This window comes from Gymnoscopelus microlampas (genome assembly GCF_963454915.1).
Source record: "Gymnoscopelus microlampas genome assembly, chromosome: 23".
NCBI lineage: Eukaryota > Metazoa > Chordata > Actinopteri > Myctophiformes > Myctophidae > Gymnoscopelus > Gymnoscopelus microlampas.
Window position 1 is genome coordinate 4,529,906 of NC_139960.1, and position 25,297 is coordinate 4,555,202.

Below are 25,297 nucleotides of genomic sequence, written 5' to 3' on the forward strand. Positions count from 1 at the left end.
CGTTGTTGCTTCTACCTGCTCGGGCTGCACTACAGCTGGGGGGTCCTCGTGGGGCGACCTGGGGGCTACACACACTTTCAACGCATTTCTATGTATGGTCTTTTCTCGCCCCCCCTTCTCGGGTCTGACTCGGTACACCAACCCCGTAGCTCCCACCTGTTCCATCACTGCGTAAGGCTCGGGGTCCCACCACGTACTCAATTTCCCCTGGCCATCTCTCTTCCTATTTCGAATCCACACTCTCTCTCCTGGTAATAGGGGTGTAATACCGGCCCTACGGTCATAAACCTGCTTTCTCCTCTTGGCCGTTTCTCCCATCCTCTCCCCTGCGGTCCTATAAGCTGTCGCCATTCTCTGTTGGTGGTCCTGTACCCAGCCACCCACTCCCATGCGCTCTTGCGCTGACTGCACTCCTAACTGGACATCTATAGGGCGCCTCAAATGTCGGCCAAACATTAAGTAGGCGGGGGCATAACCCGTAGCACTATGGATCGTGTTGTTATAAGCATGAACTAACTCGGGTAAGTGCTCATTCCATCTTCCTTGTTTATCAGTGTCTAGTGATCGCAACATGTTCAGTAATGTCTGATTAAATCGTTCCACTCCACCGTTCCCAGCCGGGTGGTACGGAGTGGTGCGACTTTTTGCAATACCATAAGTCTGACATAAATGGTGCATTAACTCGGACTCGAAGTTGGGGCCTCGATCTGAGTGGAACCGGACCGGACAGCCGAACGGCTGGATAATATGCGTCCATAACGCACGGACAGTGGTGTGCGCAGTCTGGTCTCGGGTGGCAATAGCCCAACTATAACGGGTGAATAAGTCAGTAGCTACCAGAATGTTTTGCCACGCATCAGCAGGCCTACCTAATGTGAGGAAATCAATGGCTATTACTTCTAGTGGATATGAGACTTCAAAGGGTTGTAAGGGGGCCCGAGGCTCTGACCTGTTCCTCTGCAGGCTGCAGGCGACACAACCCTGTTGTAACTGACGCACCGCTCCCTCCATGCCTGGCCAATAGAACCGACGTCGCAGCTGGGCCAAGGTCCTCTCCAACCCAGCATGCGCCGCGGCCGTGTGGATTCCTCTCCATACCTCCTCTCTGCGTGAACCTGGACAAATGATCTGTGAGTATTGTTCTTTGGTATAAGGATCGGTCACCTTCCTATATAACACATGATTTCGTATAATCAGTTTGTTCCACTGGCGTAACAGTTGCCGCGCTCCCCGAGTCCAATTCTTCCTCTCCACCATATTAGGGGCTCTCCCCCGTTCCACCCACCTCTTCACCACCTGCACATCTGGATCCCGATCCTGCGTCTCTCTCCACTCATCCTCCCGGGCTGCTGGCGTCGATTGTACAGCCGCCACATCTACAGGCTGCACTGGGAACCGCGATAGGGCATCAGCGTTGGCGTTGTTTTTGCCCGGTCGATACTTGATGTCGAAAGTAAACGACGCAAGTTGAGCAGCCCACCGTTGTTCCACAGCTCCCAATCTAGCCGTTTGGAGATGCGCAACAGGGTTATTGTCCGTGAATATTGTGAATCGAGCGCCAGTGAGATAATCTTTAAACTTCTCGGTCACGGCCCATTTAAGGGCCAAAAGCTCCAATTTGAACGAGCTATAATTTGCGTCATTCTGCTCGGTCGGGTGGAGACTGCGGCTTGCATAAGCTATTACACGTTCGTGACCGTCTTGGACCTGGGCTAGAACCGCTCCCAACCCACGGCCACTCGCATCAGTGTAAACCACAAAAGGCTGTGTATAATCCGCATACGCTAACACCGGGGCTTGTGTGAGGGCACTCTTTAACGCATCAAACGCCCGCTGGCACTCCGAAGTCCACTCGACTTTACACTGGTGGGATTTTACGTCATTTGGGATTCCTATCAATAAGTTGTTTAAGGGTCGTGCTATAGCAGCAAAAGAGGACACGAAACGCCTATAGTAACCCGCTAGACCTAGAAACGCGCGGACCTCGCGGACCGTTGAGGGTGGTGTCCAGTCCCGCACTGCCACCACTTTCTCCGGATCGGGCCGCACTCCCTCTTTGTCCACGACATGGCCCAGAAATTGCACTTCCCTCCGCAGAAGTTTGCATTTGTCTAACCGCAGCTTCAGTCCATGTCTCCACAGGCGTTGGAAGACGAGCTCGAGGTGCTGTAGATGAGAGGAGAAGTCAGGTGAATATACTATAATGTCATCAAGATATACCAGCAAGGATTCTGTCACCTGACCACTCAGACACTGCTGCATCAGCCTCTGGAACGTCGCGGGCGCATTACAAAGCCCGAACGGCATGCGTTGAAACTCGAACAGGCCCAGCGGGGTCGTAAAGGCGGTCTTCTCCCGGTCCCGGGGATCCATTCCTACTTGCCAATACCCGCTGGCCAGGTCTAACGTGGAGAACCATTGCGCCTTCGTCAGGCTGGTGAGCGTCTCTTCTATCCTGGGTAGGGGGAAGGCGTCCTTGTGCGTCACGGCGTTAAGTTTCCTGTAGTCGACGCAGAACCTCCAGCTGCCATCTTTCTTCTTGACCAGTACGATAGGTGCCGCCCACGGACTGCAACTCTCCTTGATGACTCCCTTCTCCAGCATCTCATTCAGGAGGGTCTTCATCTCCCGGTACATGGAGGGCGGCAACGGCCGGTGTCGCTCTCGTATGGGTGCCGCGTCTCCGGTCGGTATCTGGTGTTGCACGACGTCCGTCCGTCCGAAATCCTCGTCATGGATGGCGAACACCTTCTTCCACCGACACAACATCTCGTGTAACTCTCTCTTCTGCGCCTCCGGCAGGTCATCACGCTCCGTCAACACTTCCATCTCTTCGGGCAGGGTCTTCAGTGGTCCATCATCTTCCACACTGATTACGGCCACTTCCACCTCTCCGTCGGTCCCCAGGGACAGGCTCAGGTCCCTGCCGCCTCGGACATCCGCTTCTTCCACCGGGTACAGCCTCCCCAGCTTCTGGTGGCGGTCCAGGACCAGACTATATGCGTGTGGGTTGCACACTCGTATGGGAACACGTCCGTGGCGCACCGTGACGAGGGCACGGGCCACTCCCAAATCTTTTCCATCCGGCAAGGCTTCCATCAAGGCCTCGTAGTCCGCTCCATTTGGTCCTCTCCAAGCGCGGCCCCAGATCATCACTTCACTCTGCGCGGGGATTCGAATCTTCCGCCGGCCGACCGGCCACACATAACCGATGGACCCATCTTCGTTCGTCACTGCCTCCACCCTCCTACAGGTGGCGAATGCGTCCTTCCACAGCGTCCTTCCCTGCTGACATGGAAACACAGGCCTCCCAGGCCATTTAAAGAGGGCATGCCATACAGCGTTCACGACATTCATCCCAATAATCAGCGGTTGAGTACAATGTTCATCTTTCACGATTACAACTCCTCTCCCTGGGATCTTCATTCCCTCCAGCTCTAGGTCCAATATGGCATAGCCAGTGTACGGTAAGTCAAGACCATTAGCGGCGCGTAATTTAAAAACAAGGGGCCCATTTCCCAACGTTAGGTGTGAGAATTTTTCCTCAAATAAGCTTTGCTGCATTAATGTGACTTGTGACCCAGTATCCAGTAACCCCCTTAAGTGGACTCCTCCCATAGTGATCCCAATAGTCGGACAGTCCCCAATAAACACTTCATTAGCCCTTGATCTGGCGAGTGCGCGCTGCACCCCTGTCTCCCGGACCTCGGCGACAGGGCGTACTAGTTTAAATGATTGGGGTCAGATTTACAAAAGCGAGCAATGTGCCCAGACTGCCTACAGCTCCTACAGATCGGCCTACCTCCCTCATCCCACTCGTTGCGTTGGTACGGCTCCCGGCGTCGTTCAGATGGAGGCGAACCGCGAGGTCGTGTATCGGTGGTGTTGGGTCGAAGGAGCGGTCTGATCTCTTTCATGAGCTCCTGCGTAAACCCCTGCATTTGCGATTTGACGTCTTCCATAATCTCCTGTTTCAGTTTCTCTCTCCATTCAGATTCCTGTGAGGGTGTTGGGATAGAGACAGGTTTAACAGCATGGCACAAGATTTCAGCAGTCCCTTCTCTTCTATGTTCAGTGTCTAGTAGGAAGGCCTTATTTTTTAGGGCGGCGAAGTCTTCTGTGGGGTTTCGACGGGCATATATTCTTAAGGCTTGACCCAGAGGGCCTTCAGACAGTCCTACAAGTAACTGCTCTCGCAGAATGGCATCGGAGGGAGCGGTGTCTGGGTCGAGCCGCCGCAGCCCGCAGAACAACTCTCTAAGCCTCAAAATATAAGCCTGCACACTTTCGCCTGCGCGTTGCGCACAGCCATAGAACAAGGCACGAGCTTGGGAAGCAGAAACAGATGTTTTATACAACGTGTCTAAACATTTAAAGACTTTGGCCACTGTATTGCGATCTTCCTTGTCAATTACACTAATTTGTCGCTTAGCTTCCTCAGTAAGGGTCTGTACTACAAAAGCAACTTTTTTCTCCTCTGTTAAATCCTGAGTGCCCAATAATCCTTTAATCTGTTCTCTCCATTCCCTGTATTTCTCCTCACCTTCTATGCCCGAAAACTTAGGTAGCCACGGTGCCCCTGGATACACTGGCATCATCATCATTACTTTCTTGATTCAACCAAACAAAACAAAACAAAAAGCAGCAAAACAGCAAAATTTCAATACAGTTTCTCTTAGGGATTTTGTGTTGTTCTCTACCCAGTCCTGCCGCGCTACGCCAAATATGTGACGGTGGCCAGGTTGTCACATGTAACTTGCCACTTCTTTTTAGAATGCTGACACTCTTTACTTTGTCTCAATAATAAATAAATAACAATACACATTAAACTCACAACAATAAAATATCAGTTGCACGGTAAAGTGCGGGGTGCGTAATTACTGTGAGAATAATACTGTTTGTTAGGTACTGCAAGACTACGCCACCTTTTTATTTAAGAGGTAGGGTCCTCTGTAACACTCTTTCTTAGGCTATTCACAGGTTCGAGTTTACCCAGGTAAGTACAATACTTTTAAATGAGAACAACACTTCAACACATATCCCTTGGAGAAAGCTGGACGGAAACAGGTTTGTATAAAAAGGTAATCTGTTTTATTAAGCTAATACAGTGGCGTCTATAAGCCATAAAATATTGAAAAGCATAAACAAAATATAACACTAATTCTAAAACCTCAACCTCCTAATGCGCCCACTAACTAACTAAAATACAGGAATACAGACAATCACCAAACACTAAAAACAGACAGGGCTTGTGCAAACTATAGCAAATAAATAATGAATTTAGCGTTAAAGTGCCAACTATTACTGAAGCAGTAAAGTGCCAAGTGCCAATTCAATTGCTATATGTCATATACTCATCACGGTTCAATGCAAAAGGTGGGAATGTCCTTATATGGGGTTTAACTGGAGCGGGGGTTTAGGCCAGGAATCACTGTCTCTTCTTGTCTTCGTGCGTATTGCCTGCAATCATAGAAACTAGAACCAGTTCATCTGTTCAGGTATATTTCACATATGAGGTTTAGGACCGTGGGTTTATAAAGGTAACGTTGCATAGAAGGACACTTACTCGCCCGCCAGACTGTACGTCTGGCTTTGAGGGTGTGAAGCGCGCAACGTTATCGCCACTGGACCTCTCCTCCGTTCCTTGGTTCGCCTGTCTGTCCTCCCCGTCTCTGCTGCTACTGCGCCGTCTGCTCACCGTCCGCTGCTGGTGGCTTGGTACGTGCCGCGATCACTGTATTCCCCACCTCTGCTCCGTGGTATGTCTGCTCCTCCTGTGCACAACCGTCCCTTCTGGCTGTCACTTCCACACTGCCCTGTATGCCTGTCTCTCTGCTGTCCAAGTGGCTCGCGCTCACTTTTGAATAAGGTGGGCCACACCCTACTCCGCCCTCATTCGCTCTGCCACCAGCGTGACCTGGGGACATTGGCCGTCCGCTGTCACAAGGCCAATGTCACACAGCCTATAGGGGAGTCCAATGTCAAGTGGCTCGGGGACCGGGGGGAAATACATTGTCAACCATAAAACATGCAGTGCAGAAATATAGTTAAGAGAATGATGTTTTTAAGTGCGTAATACAGGTTTTTCATCATCAATAAAAAATGTTACAATTTGGTTTCACCCCCCTGCTTTGACCCTGTCACACATGCAGTGGTGGAAAAAGTACTCACATGTTTTACTCGAGTAAAAGTATCAATACTGTAATGTAGAAATACTCTGTTACAAGTAAAAGTCTGGAATAAAAAATGTAATTAAGTAGAAGAACAAAAGTATTGGTATCAAATGTACTTAAAGTACCAAAAGTAGAAAGTACTCATTATGCAGAATGTCCCATTTCACAAGGTATAAAATGCATTAAAATTCCTTTGAAAATAGCAGATCTACAAGCTCACAATGCGCAACGCATTGTGAGCTTGTATATCTGCTATTTTCAAATGGATGAAATGTATATAGGGCTGAAGTGGTTAATGTGTGTTTTGTAATGATAATCAGAATCTACAATTAATTCAATTTAATTTAAATAGTAACTAAAGTTTGCAAATAATTATAGTGGAGTAAAAAGTACAATATTTGCCTCTGATATGTAGTGGAGTAGAAGTAAAAGGGAAATTGCAAATGGGAAATACTGCAGTAAAGTAAACAAATACCCCGAAATTGCACTTATAAGTACAGTAGCCTACTTGAGTAAATGTACTCGGTTACTTCACTGCTCCTGCGTCATCAATCAGAGCGCAATCAGCCGCAGCTGGTGGCTCAGAGGTGACGTCATCGCTAGGTGAGCTCGAGCTGCAGCAGAAACATTCAGAGAAAAGAAACTTAAACATAAAGATAAGTTTAGATTAAAAGTGAATGTTTTGTTCCTCATTTCACCGACACAGAACGAACCTTAAAGGACTTTAAGGTTGTTTTAGTTCTGGATAAAGAAGTAATTTGTTAATTTATCCTGTTAATAGTTTAATAGAATAAATCATTCATCCAGAGAGAGAGAGAGAGAGAGAGCTTCGTCATGTCGTCACAACACAACAATGTTCTGACAGAACAACTAGAACTAGTAGGTGTTTTTATATCATTAAACTATTATTAAACTAGTAGGTGTTTTTATATCATTAAACTATTATTATACTAGTAGGTGTTTTTATATCATTAAACTGTTATTAAAGTAACATGTTGTTTCTGGTAAAGCATGTGTAACATAACATACACATGTGTTTGTTTTGTCTGTTTAAGTTAGTCAACAACGAGTCATTCCTCTAAACACTAAACATCCTCCATGATGAATAGTTCATTGGTTCTCAAAGTGGGGTCCGGGGACCCCCAGGGGTAATTGAGGGGGTTCCAGGGGTTCCCCAGCTAAATGATGGGTAGGAACCAAATGGACCCTTATGGGTCTGTAACTCTGAGAGTGTACAAATGGAACCAAATGGACCCGTTAGGGTCCATTTGGTTCCATTTGTACACTCTCAGAGTTAAATTAACATTGCTTGTAGAATATAAATTGGGGTCCCAGAGATAGAAATGCCATTAAATGGGGGTCTGTAGCCTCTAATGCATGTCAAACTGGGGGTCCTTGAAATTAAAATGGTTGAGAATCACTGCTAGAGCTGTAAACATCTTCTCTTATGGGGGTCCCTGAGGCATATCTTTTCAAATGGGGGTCCGCGGGCTAATAAGTGTCAATTTGGGGGTCCTTGATATGAAAAAGTTTGAGAACCACTGCTATAGTTCACTTAGAGTTACAGGTTGTGTCTGTATGAAGACTTTAAGGGCTATATATATGGCTTTAAGGGCTAACATATAGACCAATTATTTGTTTACTAACATTGAGACTGGACGCACAGGTGATTGTTTTATGCAATCATTCAATTCTCAACATATTCTTTCGCTGGTTTCAGTTCATTCAACCTCCTCCGTGTTGACTAATATGACTATGAGACATGACACAATGGCTTCATCTGGTGCCAGTATGACGTTGTCTGTCTGTCTGTCTGTCTGTCTGTCTGTCTGTCTGTCTGTCTGTCTGTCTGTCTGTCTGTCTGGAGAGAGAGAGAGAGAGATATAAACGTGTTGATACATTGTACATGTTTGCTCATCAGGCCTTGTATTCTAACTGTCAATTAAGGTGAACATCAGCCTGTGTTCATGTGTTTACCACAGTGTGTATGAATGTAACCAAATGGACCCTAAACGTCCTTTTGTCTACGTCTACGAGAACCACTTGGTTACATTTGTAATTGAGAGGGTCCAAATGTAGCTAAATGTAACCCAATGGACCATTTGGTTACATTTGTAGCTACTGTCACTTTCTAATGGCTAAAACATGTATACTAATGAAAGTGTGTTTGTACATTCAAACACACTCAGTCAAATGAACACACAGGTATGTTGTGTAGTTTAAATATCTAATCCTACACGTTATGACAATGCTTCTCTAGCTTTTCAGGCCACAACCCCCCAAAATAATCATATTTGAACTGGGGACCCCCCCAAAATAATCATATTTGAACTGGGGACCCTCCCAAAATAATCATATTTGAACCGGGGACCCCCCACCCTGATAAGCACTTGGAATGTAGGAGTTGAGGCATTTTGACTGGGTTCCACAGATATATTGTGAAAATAGCAGATCTACAAGTCTTGTGAGGCTGTTTTTTTTTTTTTTTGCGTCTTTCTTATACTTGAGATTTTGGCCAAATGTTTGACCAGTTTTTATAGTGTAGTTTGTTGATTAGTTTTGATGCAGTAATGGTCTTTTTTTCAATTCATCTAAATCTTTTATTTTTAGGTGTAAAAAAAAAGGTCTTTAAAGTCTTTAAATTGTCACTTCACTGTCATCTGGGACCCACTGAGAACCACTGCGTTATGACACCGTTGACATGAACTATTGTTACGTATTTATCTGTGAAAAGTGTGTGTAGCCTAAAATAGACCAGTGGTTCATGTCAAGGACCCCCACATTGATATGTATTTGGCCGTGGACCCCCATCTGTGAGCCATAATGTTGAGCCAGGGACCCCCCAGAAGAGAAGATTTGTGTTAAGAAATGTAAAACTTTTCATAAATAGCTTGTCAGTGTGTTTGACACGCTGTGAGCTCATATAGAATAGATCTGATATTTCTGAATAGCTTAACCCATTAAGACCTGGAACGCATCTGTGTCAATTTTTTAATTTGAGCTAAAAAGCATTATTTTACACTTTGGCTATTCAAAAATAGCAGATCTACAAGCTCATAGCGCGGCACCGAGTGCCGCACTACGAGCTTGTAGATCTGCTATTTTTGAGAAATCGTGAAAATGTGTGCAAATCTTTGAATATATATATTTTCAAGGGAACATTTTTAACTCAAATCTTTGCTTCTGGGGGGTCCCTGGAACAACATATTTTGAGATGGGGGTCCGTGGCCAAATACATATCAATGTGGGGGTCCTTGACATGAAAAGCTAGCTGGGGACCCCCCCTGGAACCTGGGGGGTCCCTGGACCTCATTTGGCGAACCACTGCTATAGACATGTTTCCCATAGACATCCAGTGTGTGTGTAGCCTAGCCCATTGGTTCTTAAAGTGGGGTCCCTGGGGGTCCCCAGCAAAATTGGCTATTTGAAAAATAGCAGATCTACAAGCCCATAGCTTGTAGCCTAGATCTTCTATTTTTGAAAGAATGCAAATCTTTAAATTGTTTTTTTTTAAAAAGGCGAATATTTTGAACTCAAATCTTTGCTTCTGTGGGGGTCCCTGGCACAACATATTTTCAGGTGGGGGTCCACGGCCAAATACATATACAATTTGGGGGTCCTTGGTACGAAAAAGTTTTGAGAACCACTGACCTAGTTCTGACTAGTGTTGATTATGACAGAACATTTTCATTCAGTTTGAGTCATATTTGAGTCATTCTGAAATGTTTTAGTTTTTGTCTAGTTTTAGTCGACTAAATATCATAAGATTATAGTCGACTAAAATTCGCAATGGCTGATTTACACTTGCATGCTGAAAACAGCAGATCTACAAGCTCACAATGCGTCGCGCTGTGAGCTTGTAGATCTGCTATTTGCAGAGCGCAACACCCGAGCACAACCAAACATAAAATGTCTTGTCTTTTAGTTCTACTGGATCTCTTCTCCACTAGATCCCTCACTAACATTTTAGTCTAGTTTTTATTTGCTGACGAAATCGTCAATATATTTAGTCTTAATTTCAGTCATCATAGCTTAATTGTCTCCGCTAGGCCAAAAGCCATGGCGAGAGAGTATGTTTTACCCTCCGTCCGTCCGTCCGTCTGTCCGTGTGTGTGTGTGTGTGTGTGTGTGTGTGTGTGTCCGTGTGTCCTGTCCGTGGGTTAGCAGCTAATCTCCGGCACCGTTGGCCCGGTCGCTGTGAAACTGTGCACACACACTCCCTGGATTCCAATTCAGAACCTCGGCCTCACATTTTTCACATGGGCCTGTTATAGCGCCACCTGGAGGCCGATTTGTGCAAACCCATTTTTTTACATTACTCCTACAGATTTTATCCAAACGTCATGCAAATTGGTACACAGTATCTCTATAGTCATGTGATCAACACAAATCTGTCCGATTTTCCATATTACATCCTCATTGGCTAAGGTTGGCTTCCAACATTTGCAGGATTGGTCCGTTTTGAACAAAATGCCTCAAATCATGAATGCAGCTTGAGATTTCCATGAAATTTCACAAACACATTCCCACTAGGCCAAGGAAGAAATGCCACCCTTTCTCACATTGGCCTGTTGTAGCGCCACCAGGAGGCCACAATAACGTACCTGACCTGGCGGAGACCTGTGCTCCGAGGAGCACTTTTTCTAGTTTTTATTTAGTTTTGGTCAGTGAAAAAAAGTGACCAACATTTTTCGTCAAAGTTTTAGTCGACAAAATCAACACTGGTTCTATCTGTAGTTGTGTTCACAGGGTTCCTCCTGGTCTGAGGAGGACATCTTCTAACTGTAGTTGTGTTCACACAGGGTTCCTCCTGGTCTGAGGAGAACATCTTCTAACTGTTGTTGTGTTCACAGGGTTCCTCCTGGTCTGAGGAGAACATCTTCTAACTGTTGTTGTGTTCACAGGGTTCCTCCTGGTCTGAGGAGAACATCTTCTAACTGTTGTTGTGTTCACAGGGTTCCTCCTGGTCTGAGGAGAACATCTTCTAACTGTTGTTGTGTTCACAGGGTTCCTCCTGGTCTGAGGAGAACATCTTCTAACTGTAGTTGTGTTCACAGGGTTCTTCCTGGTCTGAGGAGAACATCTTCTAACTGTTGTTGTGTTCACAGGGTTCCTCCGGGCCTGAGGAGGACATCTTCGAGGAGGACGGCTGCTACTCTCCCACCTCCTCGGTGTCCTCCTGCATGTCCTCTTCCTCGGCCACCGTCCTCCCCCCCACTGTGACCACCTCCTTCTCCTCCTCCTCACACACAGCGGGGGGGAAGGTCCTCTGCACCTCCTGCAACCAGGAGATCTCTGACAGATACCTCCTCCAGGTCAGTGGAACCTCCTATACCGTTAGTCTAGTAGCTGCATTAACCCTTTAAGACCGGGAACGCATCTGTGTTTCATTTTTAGATTTCTTTGGCCAATCCAAAATAGCAGATCTACAAGCTCATAGCGCGGCACAAGCTTGTATATCTGCTATTTTTGAGTTGCCAAAGGATAGACAATGGTTAAAGTGGATACACAGATGCGTTCCCGGTCTTAATGGGTTAAGAAGATCCTCTTTAATGTATTTGTTTGTTTACAATCTAATCATGTATGTCCTTACTGAGCAGGCCCTTCCACGCCTTAACATAATGCATTCCACCAAATTGCTCAAACTGTACGCCACAACTGTATCGTTAACATTTATCATTACATTTGAATGTAGGCTAATTGCCTTAGCCTTTGTCATCCACGACAACCAATCATTAGCCTCATAGCATAATTGGCTAAATCACTTCTTGGTCAAATTGACATTTTTTTGCCCAGCTCTACCCTCCTAACACTGCTGCATCATTGTGCCTTTTTGCCTATGCCCTAAGCCAATCAGAATGCTTGTTACATTGCTTGTTGACTTAGGCAGAAATGATTTAGAATGTAACAAGCATTCTGAATTCATATAGGCAATAAGGCAGGATGAATCAGCAGTGTCAGGAGAGTAGAGCTAGGTAGATATAAATAAAGGCAGATAAACATGACTTAGGCAAAATGAATAAGTCATCTAGGTGACTACGATATTTTTTTAACTAATAACGGACACACATGGACACACAAACACACACACACACACACACACACACACACACACACACACACACACACACACACACACACACACACACACACACACACACACACACACACACACACACACACACACACACCGCCTAATCTTTGCTTCATTCTTCAGGTCAACAACTACTGCTGGCATGTGCGCTGTCTGTCCTGCAGCGTGTGTCAGACCTCACTGGGCCGACATGTGAGCTGCTACATCAAAGAGCAACAGGTTTTCTGCAAACTGGACTACTTCAGGTACAAACACATTGATTCTGGACTACTTCAGGTACAAACACATTGATTCTGGACTACTTCAGGTACAAACACATTGATTACATACACTGAAAAAAGCAGAGGAATCATCCTTTCAAAGGGATAGTTCACCCCAAAAAACCCATGTAGACTTGAATTCATGGATTTTTTTTTAGTTTTTGTCTCAATCCTAAGACAATAATGTGATGACCAGCGGACCGGTAGGCAGCGGTTCCGGTAGGAGACACAAAGGACTCTTTTTTTGGTTTTCCTTTTTAATGTTTGCATCCTTGTATGTCTGTTTGTCTCTTGAAATCCTTTTCCAATAAAAAATGAGTGAAATAGATAAATATATATGATTATTTTGGGGGGTCGAGAAGCACTGAACTAGACTATACTTTGTTACACCAGCCAGCATAACGTTTGTAACTAAGTATATTTTGATGCCAGTACTTTTACTGATTACTGAAGTACATACGTATTTGAATACAGGGATTTCACAGGCATTTTTGCATTGCAGTATTGCTACTTTTACTTAATAATAAGAAAAAAGAAGAGCTCTGAGTACATCTTCCTATTCTCCTCTCTTCAGGAAGTACGGGACCCGCTGTGCGCGCTGCGGGCGCAACATCCGCTCCAGTGACTGGGTGCGGCGTGCGCGTGGCAGCACCTTCCACCTGGCCTGCTTCTCCTGCTCCTCCTGTAAGCGCCAGCTCAACACCGGAGAGGAGTTTGGCCTGATGGACGACAAGGTGTTCTGTCGAGGTCACTACGACAACATGCTGGACAACATCAAACGCGCCCAGGACAGCAGTAAGTCAACTATATATATATATATATATATATATATATATATATATATATATATATATGTATATATGTATGTATGTATGTATATATATATATATATATATATATATATATATATATATATATATATATATGTATATGTATGTATATATATATATATATATGTATATGTATATGTATATGTATGTATATATATATATATATATATATATATATATATATATATATATATATAGCTGTGCGAGAAGAAAAAAAAGAGGACGCTCTGCTTGCAAATTCCGCCGATTTTCGCCGTTTTTTTTTTCTCTCTCACCGTTTGGTGAAGCCCCCAAGGTTGGTGCCCTGTGCTGCGCTGCTTTTATCCGCCAGATTGGGACGTTCACGGCATATTTTGCACCATCACGGTGCGTTCATCATCGGTGACGAGTGCCTCTAACAGCCGCTGCTGGCTGCGTGCACGCAGCGAGGCGATGTGAGGCGATGCGAGACACGCACACAATGTCCTCTCCCCCTCCGCCTAATTGCTGTGTATGGGGCCGACGCATGCTTTAGCGTGATTGTGTGAGTCAGTGTGGCTTCAGGAAGTAAATTCCTAGTCTCGATCTCCAGGCTTTTATTTTTTATTTTTAATAAAAAATAAAAGCTTGGACATTCCTGTCCCAGCTGTTGGTACGCAAAAGCGCCTCGCGTCGTCTGACGTGGTGCGCATTTTTTATTTTGGTTGCGCATGCGCACCTGCGCACCAATTATGTGCACCCCTGAATATAATAGCAGATCATCGTAACACAGTTACGGGTCCGTTTGGTTAGTTTTAAAGGGATAAATGAACAATTTAACTGTATAATACTGATGCATGTGTGTCTGCAAATTACAATTGACAATTCAATTTTTTTGTCCAGTCTTCTGCATTGGGCCTTATTTTTAAGCATTTTGCAAATCGGTTACATGTCGCCTTTCCGACATTAACTAACCCTATACGTAACCCTAACCCTAACTGCACGCGGAAGCCACTAGTCGGAGTAGTGAGATGTCGGAATGGAAGGCGGTTACCTTGCAAATCAACGAGTAATGCTAGGTATAGGACATAGTACGCACGGTGGCGCAGGGGGCACGGTGGCGCTGTCCATAGCGCTGTTGCCTCCCAGCTAGAAGGTCCTGGGTTCGATTCCCGCCGGGGACGCTGTGGGCGCTGGGGCCGTGTCTTCTCCTCCGCGTCATCAGTGCCCATACCCTAGGTGGGGTTGGCGAAAGGGCCCACTCTGTGTGGAGTTTTCATGTTCTCCCCATGTCCCCTAGGGTAGTTAATACCCTCACAAAAACATGCAGTAATCCTGGTCTCTATACTGCCTCCCCCATGACAGCCAGGGCGCCTGATGGAGGGGAAAGGAACTGGTTGGAATAACGTGTTCCTTCCACGCGCTACGTCCAACCAGGGAAACTCCCCCCTGTCAGGTGATAAGAAGGTCAGTTGGCTCTCATGCATTGAAGGAGGCATGAGCTCGGCCCTGGGCTCCCTAGGCTGGCGGTGGGAGTGTAGCGCCCAGCATCACTTAGATAATTGGCACCGGGTGAAAAGGAGTCACAAAAAAGTGGGATAATTTTTTTTTTAATAGAAGTACATAGTATTGCAAGAGTATTAACCCCATATTGAGTTTTAGATTTCAAAGTGTCTTTCAAATGCGATGGGGTGAATTGTTAGCATGCCGTCTAAGGCAGTGGTTCTCAGACTTTTTCATGTCAAGGACCCCCAAATTGACACTTATCAGCCCGCGGACCCCCATTTGAAAAGATATGCCAGGGGCCCCCATAAGAGAAGATTTTTACGGCTCTCTAGCAGTGATTCTAATTCATTTTAATTTCAAGGATCCCCAGTTTAACATGCATTAGGCTACGGACCCCCATTTACTGGCATTTATACCTCTGGGACCCCAATTCATATTGTAAAACCAATGTTAATTTAACTCTCTCAGAGTTACAGACCCATAAGGGTCCATTTGGTTCCTATCCTTCATTTAGCTGGGGACCCCCTGGAACCCCCTCAAGTACCCCTGGGGGTCCCCGGACCCCACTTTGAGAACCAACGGTCTAAGGTTACGTCTCCCAATTGTAATTCCAGCTGGAGCCATACAGTATGTTGCATGTCTTACACCTCTCTCTCATCTCATCTCAGCTCTCCGTCTCTTTCCTGTCAAAAAAAAAAAAAGGCAAAAAAACAACAAAAAGGGAAACCCTCTTGTGATCTTTCAGAAAGGGCCCGAGATGAAGACGTACTGCCATCTGGTGGACAGCATGGTGCCAGCACCATATCCAGGCCTGCCAAGAGGGCCAGAACCAGCTTCACCGTGGACCAGTTACAGGTACACAGTGTTGGGCTTGTTACCAAAATAAAACAAGCCCAACTCTTAATGCACTACTCGTTACTGAGTGTCGCGCTATGAGCTTGTAGATCTGCTATTTTTGAAAATCTAAAATGACAGATGCCTTCCCGGTCTTAATGTTTTAATGGGTCATGGTGGGGATCCATGCTGCATCACTGTGGAATGGACTTGGCACAAAGAGTGAGGAGATGTCAATGTTTATGTATGGAAAGCCAACGGGAAAAGTTTTTATTGCGACTGGGTCCAGTGTTGATTTCGTCGACTAAAACTATGACGAAAAATGTTGGTCGACTACCTTTTTTCACTGACCAAAACTAAATAAAAACGACATAAAAACTGAGCTACGATGACTAAAACTAAGACTAAATATATTGACAATTTCGTCAACAAATAAAAACTAGACTAAAATGTTAGTGAGGGATCTAGAGGAGAAGAGATCCAGTAGAACTAAAAGACAAGTCATTTTATGTTTGGTTACGCTCGGGTGTTGCGCTCTGAAAATAGTAGATCGGCTATTTTCAGCATGCAACCAAGTGTAAAATCAGCCATTATGACGCCATCAAGGCACCGCCAACATACATTTTACTCTACTAAATCAACTGTAGATTTAATCTTATGATATTTAGTCAACTAAAACTAGACAAAAACTAAAACAGAATGACTAAAATATGACTAAAACTAAATGGAATTTGATTCAAAAGACTATGAGTAAAACTAAATAAAAATGTGCTGTCAAAATCAACACTGACTGTGTCCAAATAATTCTGTGCCCCCTCCTCCCCCTCCTCCCCCCCATCCCACCAATACCCTCCAGGTCATGCAGACACAGTTCTCAAAGGACAACAACCCAGACGCTCAGACTCTGCAGAAACTAGCAGAGAGGACGGGCCTCAGCCGCAGAGTCATACAGGTATACCACCTACTTACAGTAGGATACGCAGTGGTGGAAAGTCATTAAGTACAAGTATTGTACAATTTTGAGGTATTTTTGTCTCCGCCAGGCCGAAGGCATGGCGAAAGAGTATATTTTCGCCCCTGTCCGTCCGCGTGTGTGTCCGTGTGTCCTGTCTGTGTGTTACCAGCTAATCTCCAGCACCGTTGGCCCGGTTGCTCCGAAACTGTGCACACACACTCCCTGGATGCCAATTCAGAACCTCTGCCTCAAATTTTTCACATGGGCCTGTTATAGCGCCACCATGAGGCCGATTTGTGCTAAACCCATTTTTTTACATTACTCCTACAGATTTTATCCAAACGTCATGCAAATCGGTACACAGTATCTCTATAGTCATGTGATCAACACGAATCTGTCCGATTTCCATCCTCATTGCCTATGGTTGGCTTCCACAATTTGCAGGATTGGTCCGTTTTGATCAAAAAGCCTCAAACTATGCACGCAGCTTGCGATTTCCATGAAATTTCACAAACACTAGGCCAAGGAAGAAACATTGGCCTGTTACAGCGCCACCAGCAGGTCTAATTTAGCCAAACACATGTTTGGAACAAAATGCCTCAAATCATGAATGCAGTGTCCGATTGCCGTGAACGACCTAAGAATAAATGGCACCCTTTTCACATTGGCCTATTATAGCGCCACCAGGAGGCCACAATAAAGTACCTGACCTGGCGGAGACCTGTGCTCCGAGGAGCACTTTTTCTAGTTTTTAGCGGCGCTAGCCGCTCTATACCTTTAGGTATAGAGCGGATATTAGCCCTCTATACCTGGCTTTTGCGTCAACGTTCTGATTGGTCAGGCTCGCCAAGGTTCTGATTGGTCAGGTCTGTCAACGTTCTGATTGGTCAGGCCCGCCAAGGTTCTGATTGGTCAGGTCCGTCAACGTTCTGATTGGTCAGGCCCGTCGAGGTTCTGATTGGTCAGGTCCGTCAACGTTCTGATTGGTCAGGCCCGTCGAGGTTCTGATTGGTCAGGTCCGTCAACGTTCTGATTGGTCAGGCAAGGGAACTATTCATGACATCAATATTATATCATGAATACAAAATTAGATGGTTTATATAAACTGTAAAAGTCCGGAACATAAACACTCTGGGTACGGCTTATAAATTGTATAGATTATTTCATAACACATACATATCTTTCTGGTACCACATGTATACACACGCACACACAAAGTTTATTTTTTAGTTACCCACTCTATCAGCTATGACAGATCAGTTTTTGCCACTTACCTTGGAATGCATTTGGTGATTCGCTTCCAATGGCACTATTTAGTGCCACTGGAAGCCTTGAAATAAATTTACAGAGATTTAATATTGTTTCTCTAGTAGAAACACATATCTATGACAAAATATATCAAAGGCGCCGCTACCTTCACACAGGTGTGATTTTTTATTATTATCGCAAACTACCAACTACTTAAAGGAGAATTTTGGACTAAAGTTTTATTACCTTTTCTATGTTGTTATATCTTAGGATGAATGGTACAGTAGAACATTTTCATAACTCCACCCCTGGTCCGCCACAGCTTAAAAGGTGCGCGGATAGGCCTTAGATTAGATCACATATTTGAATAGCTTTTTTTTCCCGGTGAGATCTGATGTTCATAGTGACAGAACACTATGCAACCAAAAGTCTAGCGAGACTTCTGTTTTTTTTAACAGTGTTTTGTCACTATGAACGTCAGATCCCTCACAAAAAAAAAAAAAAAACTATTACAATGTGTGATCTAACCTAAGGCCTATCCGCGCACCTTTTAAGCTGTGGCGGACCAGGGTTGTAGTTATGAAAATTTTCTACTGTACCATTCATCCTAAGATATCATAACAACATAGAAAGGTAATAAAACTTTAGTCCAAAATTCTCCTTTAAGGCCTATATATATGTCGGTCATCTGAAAATAGCCGATCTACAAGCTCACAGTGCGTCGCATCGAGCTTGTAGATCTGCTATTTTCAAAATATTTTATAAATTTTGAACTTGGGACATTGTGCATAATGAGTACTTTTACTTTTGGTACTTTAAGTACATTTTGATACCAATACTTTTGCACTTTTACTCAAGTACATTTTGAATTCCGGACCATACTTGTAACAGAGTATTTCTACATTGCAGTATTGATACTTTTACATAAATCTACATGAGATAAAAAGGAACGTATCAACATCAACCACCGCTCTGTGTTTCTATAACCCTCTGTTTCTATAACCCTGTGTTTCTATAACCCTGTGTTTCTATAACCCTCTGTTTCTATAACCCTGTGTTTCTATAACCCTCTGTTTCTATAACCCTCTGTTTCTATAACCCTGTGTTTCTCTAACCCTGTGTTTCTATAACCCTGTGTTTCTCTAACCCTGTGTTTCTATAACCCTCTGTTTCTATAACCCTCTGTTTCTATAACCCTGTGTTTCTATAACCCTCTGTTTCTATAACCCTCTCCTCCAGGTTTGGTTCCAGAACTGTCGAGCTCGTCAGAAAAAACACACACATCCCGTTTCCTGTACGGTGATGACATCACTTCCTGCTGGCCAACTGGCGGCACCTTTGATAGAGGACCTGCATTACACTACGTTTGTTCCTGATACAACCCTTCTGACCACTCTGACTTACATGGATGGTAAGACACACACACACACACACACACACACACACACACACACACACACACACACACACACACACACACACACACACAACCTGTGTGTTTGTGTTTAGATTTTTTTTCTCAACCAACTTCTGCCGCAAAGTCATGCCTCTCTAGGACCCAACATGGTGACACAGACACGGGTGTGGCCGTGCCCTGGGGACCAATATTTACAATATACCCACATGTGGGTATATACTGTAAATATTGGTCCCCAGTTCAAATAGGATTAGTTTGGGGGGGGTCACGGCCTGAAAAGGTTGAGAACCTGACTGTTGTACACAGGGACGTGCACAGATAGACTCTAGGTGGTGCTAGAGCACCTGCCCTTTGCCCTCTTGATCAGAAGTGTCCTTTTGAAAAAAAGAAAAAAAAAACTTTTTCCAGTTTACAGCAGGGGTCTTCAACAGGGGGTCCGGGACCCCTAGGGGGTCCTCAGAGTTAGTACAGGGGTCCGCCAAATCTTTGTGTGATATGATTTTTCTTTTTACCATAACCACTCGAAACCTAGCATCCCTTTTCTGAGGAGAACTTTAGCCAAAAATAGCAGATCTACAAGCTCACAACGCCTCGCACTGCGAGGCGTTGTGAGCTTGTAGATCGGCTATTTTTGGCAAAGAGGTATAGGTGTAGAGGGAAAAAAGAGCAGACCAAGTAAACAAAAAAAAGTATAATTTACTTGAGCACCTGCCCCTCAAAATGTCTGTGCACGCCACTGGTTGTACAGTTCTCTTCATATTCACTAGATTTTAAAACGTGTGTTTCTCTTCCTCCAGTCCAGTCTTCCAACGGAAACCCACTGCTGCTCCAGCCAATCATGGCCAATCCCATGACACACCTGCCCGTCGGCCACGCCTGAGCCACGCCCACTTTGAAGACGAGCCGAGAGGTTTCTCAGGAGCCGGTGGCATTGCACTGAACGTCAACACGCCTACAACACGCTTACAACACGCCTACACTGAACGTCAACACGCCTACAAGTTTGATCAACATTATGAACCCTGTCACAAAGCTGTTTGAATTTGTTCAGGTTTACAAAAAAAACAACATTTTCATCAGCTAATATACATACACTGCCCCCTTGTGGCTGTGTGCGGGCATTACAAACAATTCCATTTCTTTAAAATATTTACTGAAGAGAAGCAGTATGGCAACGTGCCAGTGTTAAGTTAAATATACATTGAGTGTATAAAAAGTTATATTTTTGTTATTGTTGTATCATATTATTGGTTATAAATGTCCTGGCATTTAATTTATTTGAAACGTATGACGAGGCACCTTGTGGCAACATTACGACGAACATGTTTATTTACACGGTCGAGTTGGATGTTAAGCATCGTTAACCCAGAGCTTGTCTTGCTATATTACTCGGATCCTTTCTAAGTGTATGGCCGATCCATCCCCACTTTCTACATTTGATTTGTGTGTTGATTTGCTCCTGTTTCATGCATCTCCACAGTTCTACATTTGAGATCTTGTTAGGCCACCAAATCCTCAGTATGTATCTGAGACAGTTGTTAATAAACACTTGCAGTTTATCAGTGATTGATTTGGTGGTTTTCCAGGTTTCACAGCCATAGAGAAGGACAGACTTTACATTTGAATTACATAGGAGGGCTGTGGAAATCCCGTCTACCAGTGACATCATCGATAGGCAGGATTTTTTTTTTCCAACAAGATTTAAATGTTCTTATTTAGATTAGTATTAACGTGAGAGCAATGGCTTCTGTTATTGCATCGCAACTTTCCAGGTCAATAGAAAGCCTGCCGTTTCTATTAGCTTGGATTCCCCATCGATGATGTCACTGGTAGACGGGTTTCTGAACCGTCCACAGCCCTCCATGGAGACACAGTGAGTAGAAAAAAATGGTGCCATTTTATCATGAGTATTTGTGAGGACCTATTACAGGGCTGATGCAACTCTGATGATGTAGACTAGAGGGCCACTATATTTACACACTCCCTACAGAGGGACACATCGCATATTGTCGGGCCATCCTATGTCACACAAAAGTAGCAAAAATAGCCGATCTTCAAGCTCAAAACGCGTCGCATCGCGGCGCGTTTTGAGCTTGTAGATCTGCTATTTTTTTATTGGATTCCAGATTTTTTTTCTTGCTATTTTTTTTCTTGCTATCCTGAAAAGTCAATTTTTTATTTCATTTCAAAAGCATGTAGTTATACTTATGTTAACTTTATGAACTTAAATACAAATATATTAGACAAGACAATATCATTTTAATACTAGTCATTAAGCTACTAATATAGACTGAAGTAATTAAAGCGGGACATGTTTGCATGTTTGGAACTGTAACAGCTGAAATCAATAATATATCACTATTCTGATATTAACCTAAGTGAAGGTGGGGGGCCGCATGGGCATGGGGCCGCCAGTTGCCCATGTATGACCTATTATATGAAGATGGGTTGAAAATGGGTGAAGTGGTCCTTTAACCTCTGGTTTTGGTGGAGGATCTCTTGCTGGAGTGTGTGGTTCCAGTCATTTCACACAGTGGAGGATGTTGATGACTTCCACAGGAGAGACCCTCTGCAGAATGAAATAAATACAAAACCAAGGGGAAAAAAACACTTTACAACTCATAGATACAGAACAAAGAACAGGAGACGACAGGCAGAGGAAAGGAAGTAGAGAGCCAGAGCAGACAGGATGGACAAACGGAGAGAAGCATTGTGTCAACATTATAAGTGATATTGTCTGATAATTAAGCTCATTGTTGGTGACGGTCAAGTAAAAAACAAACTTTATTTCCTCTCTAGATGGACAGGCAGAGACTTTGATCTCCATTCAGTTAACCCCGCCCACTTCTGGCCATTCTACACATTTAGTCAAAACACAAATGTTTTTGCACACACACACACACACACACACACACACACACACACACACACACACACACACACACACACACACCTTTCACAAATGTAAAATGGTGAATGAATAGAGTATATTCAGTATAATGTTAATGAAACATATAAGAAGGGAGACTTTTAGTCACTTGGTATGGACAATAACACAATTGAAATAAGCATGACTGGCCACCAGGGGTCGCCTCATACTACAATCAGAGAACATTGATGGTTTATAAACCAAATTGTCCAGAGCATGGATATCGGGCCCATAGAGCTATATATGAACCATATAAGAACTATTTAAGATCTTGTTTGGGCCAGAGGAACAGTGTGGTTGCCATGTCAACCATTATGCAGTATTTGAATCAACTCTGCCACCTGGTGGTCAGACTTTGCCAATGATTCTCATCAGCATTTAAACACCAATGCATGATGTGTTTCTCTACATTATTGTATCAATGGAGAAGTGAGGGAGCGCAACAAAAAAAACTTGTTTGAATGGAAAGGAATGAATTAAAATGGAAACCTATAGGTATTATTTCATATATTTACATATTATGTTTCCAGCCGCCTGGATCAGCCATCCTTGAACTTTTCGCTGTGAGTGACGGGGCTTTAAGAATGATCCACATCTGCTGCAGCATGCCGTATAGATGTCAGTGGGTCCATCATGGTATCTAACAGTATAGATGTCAGTGGGTATAGATAACAGTATAGATGTCAGTGGGTATAGATAACAGTATAGATGTCAGTGGGTATAGATAACAGTATAGATGTCAGTGGGTATAGATAACAGTATAGATGTCAGTGGGTCCATCATGGTATCTAACAGTATAGATGTCAGTGGGTATAGATAACAGTATAGATGTCAGTGGGTATAGATAACAGTATAGATGACAGTGGGTATAGATAACAGTATAGATGACAGTGGGTATAGATAACAGTATAGATGTCAGTGGGTATAGATAACAGTATAGATGTCAGTGGGTATAGATAACAGTATAGATATCAGTGGGTATAGATAACAGTATAGATGTCAGTGGGTATAGATAACAGTATAGATGTCAGTGGGTATAGATAACAGTATAGATATCAGTGGGTATAGATAACAGTATAGATGTCAGTGGGTATAGATAACAGTATAGATGTCAGTGGGTATAGATAACAGTATAGATGTCAGTGGGTATAGATAACAGTATAGATGTCAGTGGGTATAGATAACAGTATAGATGTCAGTGGGTATAGATAACAGTATAGATGACAGTGGGTATAGATAACAGTATAGATGTCAGTGGGTATAGATAACAGTATAGATGTCAGTGGGTATAGATAACAGTATAGATGTCAGTGGGTATAGATAACAGTATAGATGTCAGTGGGTATAGATAACAGTATAGATGTCAGTGGGTCCATGCTCCCTAACGTCAAATTACAGCATTTCAAACCCCTGCTATGGAGTCTCAGCTGAAAACAAAGAACATGCCGCCCCCATACATACACACACACACGCACGCACACGCACACACACACACACACACACACACACACACACACACACACACACACACACACACACACACACACACACACACACACACACACATTCCATACAGCACCAATTAGATCCTCTCCATTATTTGCCTCTCTATATACCCTCTCCCTCCCTCTCTCTGTTGTGTGTTGCCCCCCCCCCCCCCCCTCACAGACCCTAATCCCCTTATTTGTACCCAGACACCAACCAACCCAAAGAGCTCTTTCCCTATAATTTAAAATGTTTCAAGCAAGCCTATTAAGCAAGTACACTTTGGAAACAAGGCCAAAAAAAACGCAACCTAACCCGATAAATCTGCTGAAGTCTTTAACCTGAATTTGCAAACAAGATCCTTTAGAGGCAGTCTCATTACTGTCTTTTCTTATGCTGGGAATGTGTTCTGATGTTTTTTGCAGCAGGGAGATGGAATTGTTCAACCTGATTCCAGTACATCTTCACCATTCCCTGACCTATGGTCAGACAAGATGTGGGCCTCAAAAAAGGACCACTACCCGTGGCTCCATTTTAAAGATGGGAAGTAAAGTTGGGCTGCAAAGTGTGCTCGTCCATTACAGATTTCTCTGTCTTCATAACCCATGGTTCACGATTGTCACCAGAATGGACTAACTACGAAATCACACACAATGGAACAACAAGAACTACTATTCTGGCGTCTCTTAGGAAAAAAATGTGTGGCCACAAAGTCTCAGATGCTCATGGCAAAAAAGAACACATTGTAAATGAGGCAAAAAAAAAAAGAGAATTAACACTATTAATTCTCTTTGACACTTTGACACTATGAAGGTATCAGAACTGGCGGCTACACGTAAGTCTGTGTAGTGTGCACTATATACTGTAGCAGAGAACGACAAGCCGTTTTCAGATAGTTTTAAGATAATGGATAAAACTGGGTCTGACACTGGCTTCAGCTTGCACTCAAGATCCAGTGCAGCAAACATAACCAAGCATAGGTGTAGAAATGTGCAAAGAATTCTGCAAACAAATCAAAGCCATAGAAGGTACATTTTCCAATTCTGATCGATCAGTCAACTACCCTTGCAGATAAAACTACACTGATTGTGTACCTCAAAGCTGAAAATTACAAGCACCAGTCCAGGACCCAGAGTTTTTATTTTTTGATCTGATTTGAACATCGCAACCAAAGAGCAAAAACAATTATGCAACATCTGTTGAAATGCCTCAGTGAACATGGCTTTGATGATACATATTTGAAGAAGCACTTAGTTGCATTTTCAAGTGATGGAGCCAGTGTCATGTTGGGATGCAAAGTTGGTATAGCTACAAAAATGTCTGAACTGTATCCTAATATACAGTATCGAGCTGGCATCGCTTAAATCACCGGCTGGAACTTGCTGTAGGTGACACAGTTAATGATATCACTATGAACCATTTCCAGATGTTTATGGATAAATTGTATACTCTGTACAGTAGATCAGCACTAAACCAAGACCAACTGAAAGCGTGTGCAGCCGGCCTGGTGAGAACAAGAGAGAAGAATTGGCCGTGTGCTAGAGTAGACACAAGATGGGTATCCAGTTCTTTCCCCACAGTGTCTGCAGTGTGGGATAGTTTAGACTC

At 43.9% G+C, this 25,297-nt stretch overlaps 1 protein-coding gene across 1 annotated transcript; it reads left to right on the top strand.

Annotated features, from left to right (window-relative positions):
- Positions 1-7,007: 7,007 nt before the first annotated feature.
- LOC311040073 (LIM/homeobox protein Lhx8-like) lies at positions 7,008-20,155 on the top strand (the record flags this gene model as incomplete). Its single annotated transcript, XM_084050146.1, has 8 exons — positions 7,008-7,052; positions 11,282-11,488; positions 12,391-12,512; positions 13,102-13,322; positions 15,567-15,676; positions 16,512-16,607; positions 19,098-19,269; positions 20,073-20,155. 8 exons carry the CDS (start codon positions 7,008-7,010, stop codon positions 20,153-20,155), a joined length of 1,056 nt encoding a protein of 351 aa, XP_083906272.1.
- Between the last annotated feature and the right edge of the window lie 5,142 nt (positions 20,156-25,297).